A 13,560-nucleotide genomic window follows, 5' to 3' on the forward strand; every position below is an offset into this window, starting at 1 on the left:
GTTTGGAAATCAGAGTCTCATCATCTGGGAAATGCTTGCCCTTAAAAAATAACTTCGTTGTTGGAAAGAGGTGGAAGTCTGATGGTGCGTGGTTGAGTGAATTAGGGGGATGCAGTAGAATTTCAAAGCCACAGGAGCATTCTTCCATTTGGGCAATGTGAGTTTTGAACTGGTGCATTGTCTAGCAGAAGGCAGACACCTTTTGGTGAGCATGCCACGTCTCTTGGTTTTGATGGCCTCCCACAATTTCCGCAGCAGTGAAACATAGTTTTCCCCTGTGATCATGGTACCCTTTGCTCAGAAATCCATCAATGCTACTCCGTGCTGGTCCAAAAATACTATGAGCATGACCTTGCCTGCTGAGGGTTGGCACGTGCCTTCTTTGGAGGCGGTGAGTCATGATGCTTCTGTTACATCGCCTGGACTTTAGTCTCGGGATCATAGTGATGGACCCAGCTTTCATCCTGTGTGATCAGTCAGTTGAAAAAGTCCTCCTAGTTTCCATGGCACATCTTCAATAGAGCCTGAGAGCATAGATTTGTTCCTGCTTCTGGAAAGGTGTGAGCAGGCGGGTAACTCGGCACCCAGGGAGCAGATACCTTATTCATGTGAAGATGGTCTTGGATGATTTTTTTTCCACGGACCCTACACTAATCTTGACTTTTTGGGCTAGGTGGCGAATGGTAATGTGGCGATTTACCAAAATAGCAACTTCCACTTGCTGGATGGTGTGTTTATCAATAACACAGTGGGATCTGTTATGATCCCTAGTGGCGGAGGATCACAAATAGATCAGCAAGTGATTAAACTAAGGACGAGCTCTAGGGAGATGGTAACTGGACTGATCGCAAATCTGAACCTATCCAAAACAACTAGAGGTAGCCGGTGAACGTGCCTAAAAAATTCTTAGACGTCTCGAGCCAGCCTGAGGAACTAGCTACCCCTAAAGAGAAAGAAAGACCTCGCTTGCCTCCAGAGAAATAATCCCCAAAGATATAGAAGCCCCCAACAAATATTAACGGTGAAGTAAGAAGAAGGCACATACATAGGGATGAAATCAGATTCATCAAAAGAGGCCCACTAGTACTAGAAAGCAGAAAATAGAGCAGGGGTCTATGCGATCAATAAAAAACCCTTACAAAATATCCATCCTGAGATTTCAAGAACCCACACACCAACTAACGGTGTGTGGGGAGAAACTCAGCCCACTAGAGCAACCAGCAAGCGAGGGAATTACATTTTAGCAAGCTGGAACAGAAAACATGATAAACACTGCTGATCAAAAAATGAGCAAACAAAACTTAGCTTATCCTGGATGGACTGGGAGCAAGGTAGTCAGAAGGAATCTGAGTAGCACTGATTACATCGACAGCCGGCCACAAGTGGAAGTAAAACAGAGCTATATAGGAACCTCCCAGAGGATAACGAACCAGCTGATAGCCAGAGACCAGCAGGATAACAAACAAAGCCACCAGGGGGAGCCCAAAGCAAAAGTCACACCATACCACCAGTGACCACAAGAGGGTGCCCGAAAACAGAGTTCACAACAGGGATCGCCCTGGAATTGGAGCTGTTTGCACCGAAGTCCGACCACATTTGAATTGACGATGCCAGTTCTTGACTACATCGTATGATGAGGGAATCGTCACTAACCTCTTTCATTTCATCGAACGTCTCCTTTGGTGTGAGGCCTTTCAAGTAAAGGAACTGGTGACTGCTCTGTATTCCACTGGGTCCATTATCAAACCTCACACCACTTCAGCACCAGGAAAATCAAGACCATTATCAGCTCTGAGTTGCAAATTGGCTCGTAATCTATATCGACTTATATCGTTGCACATGCAGTTTCAGCATCCTGTGATAAATAGAAGTGGATCAGGGGAAATCTTTAATGAATGCCCCCGTATGTGGCTGAAGTTAGACAGCTCCTGATTCATGTTACATGTGGATTGAGCAGCATGTATCATATGTCAGGTTCCCATTTAGTTTGTCCATAGGCTAAAACTATACTTTTGGCAGCTGGGTGTTTCTATCCTTGGTTTGATGCCTGTAGTGACCAAATCATACTTTGCCTCTTCTGGCATCCATAAAATAACACAGTAGCTCTTGTATAAGTGGTGTATGTGACAGTGGAGTATTTGATCAGTGGCTTAGTCTTTAGTGGTTTCTCTTTTTGATTTAATTTAACTTGTCTAAATATATTTTATGTTTACTGTAGTTATCACTTAAAAAGGCGCAATATGCTTATCGCTACTACACTTTTATGAATGAATATGCTTGAACGTTGCAAGCTAACCAAACTGAACAAATACAGGAAAAGTTCTGCAAGTGTGTTCACCTTATTAATGCATGGCGGTCTCTCTCCCCCAGATTTCAGATTTCACCTTCTATGATGCCTTTTTTAGGCTAACATCACACGGCGTTGATTTTCTTGGTCAAGTTACGTCCGTAAATTGTGGATGTTATGGTCTCAATGTGTTCACCCACATAGTGCTAAAGCTGCCTGTTAACAGGCAGTAGTCTGGCCTGTAAGTCGGACCAGACCACCACATTCTGTAACTATTTATTTTTTAATCTACCGGTTTACCTGAAGTCAGTGAGGAAAGTGGTTCATGCACTATCACATAGAGTAGCATTAGTTAATGCACTGTATACTGTCCATTGCGCATTGACCAGAAATACGCTCATGTGAACTTAGCCTTAGACCGGTGTCACACTTGAGTTTGTAATGCGAGAAACTCGCACGAGTCTCTCGCATCAATACCCGGCGGCAGTGCCAGGAATTGATGCGAGAGACTCGTGCGAGTTTCTCGCATTACACACAGAAGTGTGACCCCGACCTTACCCAGATCCCATTCTAGTAGCCTTGACACCTCTTTCACCATCCCCTCTTTTCTGAGATGCCTCCAGCACAACACTCAGACCATTTCTTAGGTCCTTTCTCTCCTTGTACAGTTATGTGACCTTCCACCTTAGCCTAGACATTCAAGAGTTCCCCGTATGCCAAGACATCACACTGCCTACTTGGTTCGGTATAGTCAATGGCTGTGCAACATGGCAACATCCCAGGCCAACCAGACCACACTGTACTGGCCTACAGGGTTCTCCTTACCCTTCAAAAAGAACGGACTACAGCCTTCCTCAAGTTTGAGTCCACCACTTTAACCCACCACTGATTACTTCACCAGGCTGAGTGTTTTCGCACCACCCCGCATGCCTCAAATTGATTATATACTCGAGCCATTACCGGTCAAGTGGCAGTGTACAAAACTTGCAGGTTCACTTCCAATACTGCCCAGCTCTATCATCCCAAAACCACTTCTGCTTCGATTTCTAGCTCACCATCTGCTCCATGCTGCTCTCCTCTCCAATCAGCTGGTCTGCACCTGTATACTAGGAAAACCCATAAGACCAGCCCAGTCGTCAGCCATCACAATTTTGGCCTTGTCACTCTCATGCTTAAACTTTTTCCTGCTCCCAATACATTATTTTCAAGAACTTACTGTTCACTTGCTGCCCCTTGACAGATACCGTTGTGACAAGATAATCAGTGTTGTGCTCTTCCCTCGTTATGAACGAGCAGTGTAAATTATAGTGGCTGAGCCACTTATTTGTCATGTCTGAGAATTGGTTCCCTGAAGGATAATCCTTTCTACATTTGACACTTATTTTTTAATGAGGAAACCACTGTGTAGAACAAACTTTGCCAACTGTTTGTTTCCATAGACAAGCTGCAGTGTTCAGTCCTGGTGTGAATTAACGAACGAGACATAGCCTGTAGCGATCAAAGTATTTTACCATTTTCATTTAGATATAATTTGTCCTAAATTATCTCTTTAATTTGGTCTCCTCTTTATTGCCTTCCTGTAATGTTGCTATTGTTCTTCATTCTTGTTATAGCTCTCCCTATATCATGGTAACATATTAAAGCCATTAATATGCGCTGTTCAGCTTTTTCATGAAGCCATATGAAAAGAGAATAGGAGTTAAAGAATATGGATGAGCGTGTAGATCTCTGCCTATGTTGTGATGTGTTTCTTAGCCATCCTTTCTGTCTTTTAGCTACAGTTTTCCGAAGTGCTCGTAAAATGGCGGCGGTTTTTCCACCAGCTAGCTGCAGATCAGGGCAAAGCTGGGCTTGCAGCTGTCGAAATTGAACTGGAGGTGGAGAAATTACAAGTAAGATCTCACCCTTTTTATTTACGTATTGTATTCTTCATTTTTATTTTTTTTTCTGTTTTAATGTTTTGTGTATTAATGATTTGGTTCTAAATGCCATTTAATAGCTATCCTAATAGCTGAGATGAGACATGTCACGGCTGTCAATCAATAACCCCTTGAACAAAAAACAGTTGTTTTGCCTGTTTGCTTCCGAACTAATTAGAGGAGAAAGCGCTCAAATCAGGCAGGAGGTTCACATGGACACCTAGAAGCCGGCAGAAAAGCAATGTAAATACATATTTAATAGGATGGTAATGAGAAAGTTACTTTTCACACTGATTGGATCTTTCTAGAAGTCAATTACACTGATTACTTGATTTCACTCTTAAAGACTTCGGATGTTCTAGGATGTGACTTTAATTTCTGTAAAAGTTTCAACTGTTAAAGTACAAAAAATCTAAAATTTCAATATATTCTGTGTCCGTTCCATACCGCCTTCAATACCTCTGTTTATTGTAATTTGATGGGAGTCTTTCAGCATAAATTGACATAGTTTAACCCCTTCACCCCCGGAGCTTTTTCCGTGTTTTCGTTTTTCGCTCCCCTCCTTCCCAGAGCCATAACTTTTTTATTTTTCCGTCAATTTGGCCATGTGAGGGCTTATTTTTTGCGGGACGAGTTGTACTTTTGAACGACATCATTGGTTTTACCATGTCGTGTACTAGAAAACGGGAAAAAAATTCCAAGTGCAGTGAAATTGCAAAAAAAGTGCAATCCCACACTTGTTTTTTGCTTGCCTATTTTGCTAGGTTCACTAAATGCTAAAACTGACCTGCCATTATGATTCTCCAGGTCAGTACGAGTTCATAGACACCTAACATGACTAGGTTATTTTTCACCTAAGTGGTGAAAAAAAATTCCAAACTTTGCAAAAAACAAAACAAAACAAAATTGCGCCATTTTCCTATACTCGTAGCGTCTCCATTTTTCGTGATCTGGGGTCAGGTGAGGGCTTATTTTTTGCGTGCCGAGCTGGCATTTTTAATGATAGCATTTTGGTGCAGATACGTTCTTTTGATCGCCCGTTATTGCATTTTAATGCAATGTCGTGGCGACCAAAAAAACGTAAATCTGGCGTTTCGATTTTTTTTCTCATTACGCCGTTTAGCGATCAGGTTAATGCTTTTTTTTTATTGATAGATCGGGCGATTCTGAACGCGGCGATACCAAATATGTGTAGGTTGGGTTTTTTTTTTATTGATTTATTTTGATTGGGGCGAAAGGGGGGTGATTTAAACTTTTATATTTTTTTTATTTTTTTCACATTTTTTTTTTACTTTTTTTTTTAACTTTTACCATGCTTCTATAGCCTCCATGGGAGGCTAGAAGCAGGCACAGCCCGATCGGCTCTGCTACATAACAGCGATCATCAGATCGCTGTTATGTAGCTAAAATGCAGGTGTGCTGTGAGCGCCGACCACAGGGTGGCGCTCACAGCCACCGGCGATCAGTAAACATAGAGGTCTCCAGGACCTCTATGGTTACAATGTACAAGCATCGCCGACCCCCGATCATGTGACGGGGGTCGGCGATGCGCTCATATCCGGCCGCACGGCCGGATGCGGTAGTTAAATGCCGCTGTCTGCGTTTGACAGCGGCATTTAACTAGTTAATAGCGGCGGGTGATCGCGATTTCACCTGCCGCTATTGCGCGCACATGTCAGCTGTAAAAAACAGCTGACATGTCGCGACTTTGATGTGCGCTCACCGCCGGAGCGCACATCAAAGCGGGGGTCCCGACATGTGACGTACTATACCGTCACATGTCGGGAAGGGGTTAAACACTTAACGACCACCGATACACCTTTTAACTGGCAATTCATTGAATAACGCTGATCACAAAAAGTCCAATTTTTAAAAATGTATTTCTCTCTCCTGTGATATGGTCTAACATATTTCCTTTTCCTGGAAAAAAATGACGGACGCATTGCACCCACCGAGGTCTGCCGGCCAGTACCTGGCAATCGGACTTTTTTCTTATTGGTTCCTTTGGATCACTGTGTTAGACCCTATCACAGTGATGAAAATAATAAAAATTGTAAATCAAATCCCACTTTGTCACCCCCTTAGTTAGATGTAAATGATAAAACATATAAAAACTTTCCATTTTTTTTTCGTTCTTTGCATTTAGGGTTGGGGTTGTGTTAGGGTGGGAGTTAGAAATGGGGTTTTCCCAAAAGTAAAAAAAAAAAAAAAATTACGACAATGTGAAGGCTAGTGTTGAGTGCAAGCGCTTGCTAATCGAGCTAGTATTGTGTGCTCTGGTATGCAGAGTATCACGGATCTTGCATTTTTTTGGGGGTGTCTAACAACTGCAAAACATGCAGGGCAGGGACTCGAGCATGTTACTCAAACACCTGCGATATTTGGTGCATATACAAGCACCCGATGCAAACCCTTGCCCTTGCACTCAACACTAATAATAACATATTCAATATGACGACCTAATGTTATCAAATTCTGTGTCATACCTGTGGGTTCAAAATGCTCACTGTACTCCAGGATCAAATCCTTGAGGGTGTGGTTTTCAGAATGAGGTAACTTATGGTTGTTTCCACTGTTTAGTCACATCAGGGGCACTCCAAACACGACATGTAGTCCGCTAATTTTGCCAGCAAATTTTGCATTCAAAAAGTCAAACGGTGCTCCTTTTGGAATGATTCACAAATAAACGTATCCAGGTGTTAGAATGGCCAAGTCAAAGTCCAGACCTCAATCCAATCGAGAATCTGTGGAAAGAGCTGAAAACTGCTGTTCACAAATGATCTCCGTCAAACCTCACTGAGCTCGAGTTGTTTGCCAAGGAAGAATGGGCAAGAATTTCAGTCTCTCGATGTACAAAACTGATAGAGACATACCCCAAGCGACTTGCAGCTGTAATCGCAGCAAAAGGTGGCGCAACAGAGTATTAAAGGGCCACTGTCACCCCCTCCAGCCGTTATAAACTAAAAGAGCCACCTTGTGCAGCAGTAATGCTGCATTCTAACAAGGTGGCTCTTTTAGTTTTAGGTTCAAGCATACCCCAAATAAAACGTTTTTATACTTCGCCACAATTCCTGTCTCTAGCCAGGTAGGCTGGTCCTCACTCCCCAGCTTGGCCAGCTCCTCTGCCGTCACTCACATCTTCCTGCGCTTTCGGCGCCGCCCCCTCAGCGCTGTTATCGTTTCAAATCCGGCGCCTGCGCTGTGTACTGGTGTCCTGCGCAATCGCAGTAAGCTCTGGCCGTCTGATGTAATGGCTGATACCAGAGAACAAAAGACATCCACAGAACACCAAGATGGATCTGCTGCACAGCAAATAGCTGTAGGACCTGCGATGACGTCACTGCCATGTGATTGCCAGCAAAGTCAACACTGTCCCATACTGTATAACAATTGTGTCTACTATCTGAGACACGCAAGTACTCTCTACTACTGGTATGTACATACTTCATACCACTGAGGCACTGCTTATGGATGTGCCATTTTAACTGTACTCAACAAAAAATAACTGAAAATATTTGGCCTCATCACCATACAAAAATGTAGCAGGATAATATAGAACAGATATATTGGAGAGCGCAAACGGTGTGAGACATGTCCGCTGCTCCTGTCAGCACCACTAAGCATACACAGATGTTAATTTCACCGCACTCCTGTTGCGGTAGCATCTGGACTATTTCTAGTGTGTGTATGTATGTATGTATGTATGTATGTATGTGTGTGTGTGTGTGTGTGTGTGTGTGTATATATATATATATATATATATATATATATATATATATATATATATATATGTGAATGTACGTATCGAGAAGTGGTGACGTGTTTCTAATCTACTGATTGTTTTACTCCAAGTTTTAGCTTACAACTACTGAGGTAAAATACTGACCAAATAACGTGTGAACAAGGTCTAATACAGGAGGAGATGACACTCAGGTATATACTATATACAGGAGGAGATGACACACAGGTATATACAGGAGAGGAGATGACACAGTTATACTATATACAGGGGAGATGACATGGTTATATTGTATATACAGGGGCAGATGACATACAGGTATATATGATATGCAGGTATATACTGAGGAGAAAGTGAGAGGTGTGTGAGTGCAAAATAGTGGAGTGATAAGAAAATGATAGGTGTGAGAGGAGAAAATGAGAGGAGTGAGGGGGGAAAATGAGGAGTGTCCAAGGACATTTCAGAGCCCCATTCTTGGGATTAGTGAGTGTGTGGCTACTTCAGGAATCTGCAAGATATTGTAATGGAACCATCACTCCGTTCCAATTGCACTTTTTGGAATGCTATTTTTTTGGGATCAGTGAGGGTCCAAAGATCCCTTGGTGATCCACAAGATATTGTCCATCCTATAGATCTGTTACAACTTTCAGTAAGGGAAATAAAACTCTTTTAATGGGAGCCGAGAGATGGTCAGGAGGAGAGGCACCCAGTCGAAAGATGGGCAGGAGGAGAGGCACCCAGCTGAAAGATGGGCAGGAGGAGAGGCACCCAGCTGAAAGATGGGCAGGAGGGAGAGGCACCCAGCCGAGATATGGACATGAGGGAGTGGCACCCGGCCAAGAGACTGGCAGGAGGGTGAGGCACCCAGTCGAAAGATGGGCAGGAGGAGAGGCACCCAGCTGAGAGATGGGCAAGTGGAGAGGCACCCAGCCAAGAGACGGGCAGGAGGGAGAGGCACCCGGCCGAGAGACGGGCAGGAGGGAGAGGCACCAAGAAGGGGTGGACAGTGAACAAGTCAACCAGTGTATATATGGGTCACTGGAGCCAGTTCTTTGTTGCCTCTGAAATGTTCAATCTTTGATTACACGAAGAGGAGCTCTGAAGTACAAACCACTGTTGTAACAATTGCTCTCTTATGCATAGTAACAGAAATGGGACATGCATGAACAGAGATTTATTTAGAAGGATGTGTCTGGTAGATTGCATTTTGAAAGTGTTGCAACCAGTTTTGAGTGTTTGAAAGTTCATTTTGTTTCCCTAATGTTCTGAAAATATAATAACTGTCCTTTTAATAGTATATTGTCTTTATCGCTGTCTAACCTCCGACTTTAGCAGAGCATAGAGGATATCCGAAATGAGCAAATGCCACACTACTTTCATCAGTCTCTCCTATATTGTATTACCTGCACTTTGCTGTGTTTCCATCCTTTATTCATTTGATCTAATGCAGTTAGCTGTACAGCCGAATAAATGTAATGTGCTTTATTTTACAGGAGAGTCTTGCTAAACTTGGAATTGCAACAAAAGATGAAATTCATAACTGGTTCACGGGTGAGAATCTCGGACTATCTGGGTATGCTTCACTGATTAAATTCTATTTTTTATATCCTCCAAATGTACAATGTGCCATCTATCCTTGTTTCATTTTATCCCTCAGTTGTAAAATGGGAAATGTACGCCATTAATTCACACCATTAAGTATCATTGTTTTATAACATGTTCACGCTCAGTGTAAAATTTCCCCGACTCTCCCTAGATATTGCTTCTAATTATTTCATGCCTTTAGCAAATTATCTTCAAGCTACAATATGCCAGTGTTTATACTTGTGCATTCTAGACTAGCAAAGGAGGCTCAGCTCAAACATTGCGGACCTCTGCAGACCTTAATGTGACACTTCATACCATCACACAGCCTGTCTGTATTGATTTCCTCCCACTAGCAAAGTGAATGAGTCACTGGTGATACAAAAATGGTCTCAATTGTCAGTGAAACCTTCAGCTAGTTTTAGTGCACACTTGGAGACCATTGTACATGTAAAAAAAAAACTATTTTTAAGTATGGTCATGCTATTTAATTAAATAAAGGTAATGACTAAGTTTTTAAGTCTGTAATTTTTATTTCTTCCATCATTTTCTGACTCTCTTAATATGTGGTTTTCAGCCTGTTTCATACTTCAGATTTTTTTCTTGTAGGAATGCCTCTTTCAGTAATACAGGCTGGCTGACACTAAGATGGTAGAGCTTTTTTTTTTTTTTTTTTTTTTTTTTTATAAATGAAGACTATATACAGTAGTTAGTTAACTTGTATGTAGGAAGCAAGCAAATAAACAATTAAAAAAAAATGTGGAGGGGCACATGGATTAATAAGAAATCAATTTTCATTGAATTGTTTCAGTTGTAACCAAGTTTTAAGCAAAAATTGTCTTAAAAATGTAAAAGAACCTACACAGTTTTGATATCTGCCCATTTACTTTTTATAGATACTCAGGGGTTTGTCACTTGGAATTGTTTGGTTTTTTCATTCTGTTCTTAGGCAATAGTTCATCTCTGCAGTAGTTCATGGTGGTGCCATTGCTCACAGCATGAAATGGTAGTAATGGATTTTTAGCTGTCTGCTGGTCACCGGTTTATTGAATTATTATTATTATTATTATTATTATTATTATTATTATTTATATAGCACCATTAATTCCATGGTGCTGTACATGAGAAAAGGGTTACATACAGAGTTACAGATATCGTTTACAGTAAACGAGATTACAGTGACAGACTGGTACAGAGGGGAGAGGACCCTGTCCTTGTGGACTTACATTCTATGGGATAGTGGGGAAGGGGCCGAAGGTAGGGGGCGAGGCGGCGGCTCTGGCGATGGCGTGGCCGCGGTTCTGGCAATGGCGAGGCTGCAGAATGGTTATTGCAGGCTGTAGGCTTTTTTGAAGAGATGGGTTTTCAGGTTCCTTCTGAAGGATCCGAGGGTGGTGGATAGTCGGAAGAGTTGAGGCATGGAATTCCAGAGGATGGGGATATTCGGGAGAAATCTTGGAGGCGGTTGTGTGAGGAACAAATAAGTGTGGAGGAGAGTAGGAGGTCTTGAGAGGATCGGAGATTACGTGAGGGAAGGTATTGGGAGATTAGTTCAGATATATAGGGACGGGACAGGTTGTGGATGGCTTTGTAGATCAGTGTTAGTAGTTTGAACTGGATTCGTTGGGGAATTGGGAGCCAGTGGAGGGATTTTCTGAGGGGAGAAGCAGGGGAGTAGCGAGGAGAGAGGTGGTTTAGCCGGGCAGCAGAGTTGAGGACAGACTGGAGTGGTGCAAGAGAGTTAGCGGGGAGGCCACAGAGGAGGGTGTTGCAGTAGTCGAGGCGGGAGATGATGAGGGCATGCACAAGAGTCTTAGTAGATTGTGGGGTGAGGAAGGGATGGATTCTGGCAATATTTTTGAGTTGGAGGCGACAGGAGGTGGCAAGAGTTTGAACGTGCGGTTTGAAGGACAAGGCAGAGTCGAGAGTTACCCCGAGGCAGCGGATTTCAGGTGTGGGAGAGAGCGTGATGCCGTTTACCATAATAGATAGATCAGGTAGGGGGGATTACGTGAGATGGAGGAAAGATGATGAGTTCGGTTTTGTCTACATTGAGTTTTAGGAAGCGAGAGGTGAAGGAGGATATGGCTGACACACTCCAAGATTCTGGACAGAAGAGAGACGACATCTGAGCCAGATCTGAGTGTCGTCCGCATACAGGTGGTACTGGAAGCCATGGGACTTTGCTGCCCTAGGCCAAGGGTATAGATGGGGGAAAAAAGTAGGGGCCCTAGGACAGAGCCTTGAGGGACTCCAACAGAGAGAGGGTGGGATGAGGAGGTGGTGTGGGAGTGGGAAATGCTAAATGTGCGGTCAGAAAGGTATGAGGCAATCCAGGATAGGGCAAGGTCTTTGATTCCAAGGGAAGAAAGAATCTGTAGCAGTAAGCAGTGATCGACTGTCGAAAGCAGAGGACAGGTCAAGAGGGAGGATGGAGAACTGTCTGTTAGCTTTGGCTGTGAGTAAGTCATTAGTAATTTTTGTCAGGGCAGTTTCGGTGGAGTGGTGGGGGCGGAAGCCAGATTGGAGGTTGTCAAGGAGAGAGTTAGATGAGAGGTGGGAGGAAATTTGAGCATGGACATGCTGCTCAAGGAGTTTTGAAGCAAACGGGAGCAGTGATATGGGGCGGTAGCTGGGCATAGCAATTTGGTCAAGGTTAGTTTTTTTGAGGATGGGTGTGATGGTGGCATGTTTGAAGGCAGAGGGAAAGGTACCAGAAGATAGCGATAGGTTGAAGAGATGGGTTAGGGCTGGAATAAGCATGTTAGTGAGGTTGGGGAGCAAGTGGGAGGGCATGGGGTCAAGTACACAGGTGGTGAGGTGTGATTTGGAAAAGAGGCGAGTAAGCTCTCCTTCAGTGATGTTGGAGAGGGAGGTTATTAGGGAAGGGCAGAGGTCTGGTATATGGGGTGGTGGAACAGTTGAGGTTTGCCTTGTTTGGTCGATCTTGTTTTTGAAGTAGGTGGCAAAGTCCTCGGAGGAGATGAGGGGGGAGTTGGACGTGGCAGTGGTGGGCGGAGGAGGGAGTTAAATGTGCTGAATAGTTGTTTTGGGTTGTAGGATAGTGAAGATACAAGGTTAGTGAAATAGGTCTGTTTAGCAGAGGTGAGGGCTGATTTGAATAATTAGACTTACCTGTGGTCGAATTCTTGTTTTTGTAGTCTAAAGTTTAGCTTTGCTTCTAAGACTTTCATAGGGGTGTACTTATTTTTGCAACATTGTGATGAATGAATTGGGGAAATAAACATTTTTGTGTGTGCAAATTAACAAATTTTACTTACAATCAATGGTCCACATTTATGGGAGTATTTTGTTGTACGGTATCCCCCCAAAAATGTTGACTCTGAAAGGAAAGTAAATGTCTTCTGACAAATATATATACTGAAGCTCATGGTAGTAGGCAGCAAACGTCCTGTGTTCCTTGCATAAAGAAATGTTAACACCACTGATAAGTGAGCTTATTCAAGCCTGTTGGTGCCTTTCTGTGTACAGAACACTGGGTACTTTACTTTTCTGCTATAGGTAATCAGTGACAGTTTTCCGTGGCAATTCGCTTTAATGTTGAAGCAACAACTTCTGTGCTACAGTGTTCTGTCATTTCTCTGTGTTCAGGGTATCAGAGGAAATGAGCAGGGTCTTTAGTGTCACCTATTGGAAGCAAATTCTATATTGACCATTTAAAGGTCCTTGCCACATGACTTTGGATGTAAAGCCAAACCAGAATCTCCATTTGCAGACACGTGTTTCAGGGTTTTTCCGCTCATCAGTGCGATGCAGGGGAACTGGTTGTCTGGTTGAGAAACCTTTGACGAGGCATCTGTGGGCTAAGGTTTCTCCTTGTGGAGAATGCAAAGTTGATGTAGGGAGACTTGCAGGCCCTGCAGTGCTTCTCTGGGAAATTAAATATGCATATAGCCTCTTTAGAGAAGAGAGCAGGAACTCTATTGCTGCCTAAGAGTATCATTGGGTTGTCATTGTGACTTGCCTATCCTGCTTATGGCACTGTACACAGTTGGAGACAACACTGCCAT

General features: G+C 43.2%; 1 protein-coding gene across 2 annotated transcripts in view; it reads left to right on the forward strand.

Moving 5' to 3' along the window:
* The window catches only part of PRODH (proline dehydrogenase 1), a 166,484-nt gene that overhangs the window by 95,958 nt on the left and 56,966 nt on the right, over positions 1-13,560 (forward strand). For both annotated transcript variants that reach the window (XM_077294972.1, XM_077294963.1), the window contains 2 exons: positions 4,063-4,179; positions 9,439-9,518. In XM_077294972.1, the coding sequence (XP_077151087.1) occupies positions 4,063-4,179; positions 9,439-9,518 (197 nt within the window). The remainder of the gene's footprint in view (positions 1-4,062; positions 4,180-9,438; positions 9,519-13,560) is intronic.

The sequence above is a fragment of the Ranitomeya variabilis genome, chromosome 1, assembly GCF_051348905.1.
Source record: "Ranitomeya variabilis isolate aRanVar5 chromosome 1, aRanVar5.hap1, whole genome shotgun sequence".
In the NCBI taxonomy this organism is placed as follows: Eukaryota; Metazoa; Chordata; class Amphibia; order Anura; family Dendrobatidae; genus Ranitomeya; species Ranitomeya variabilis.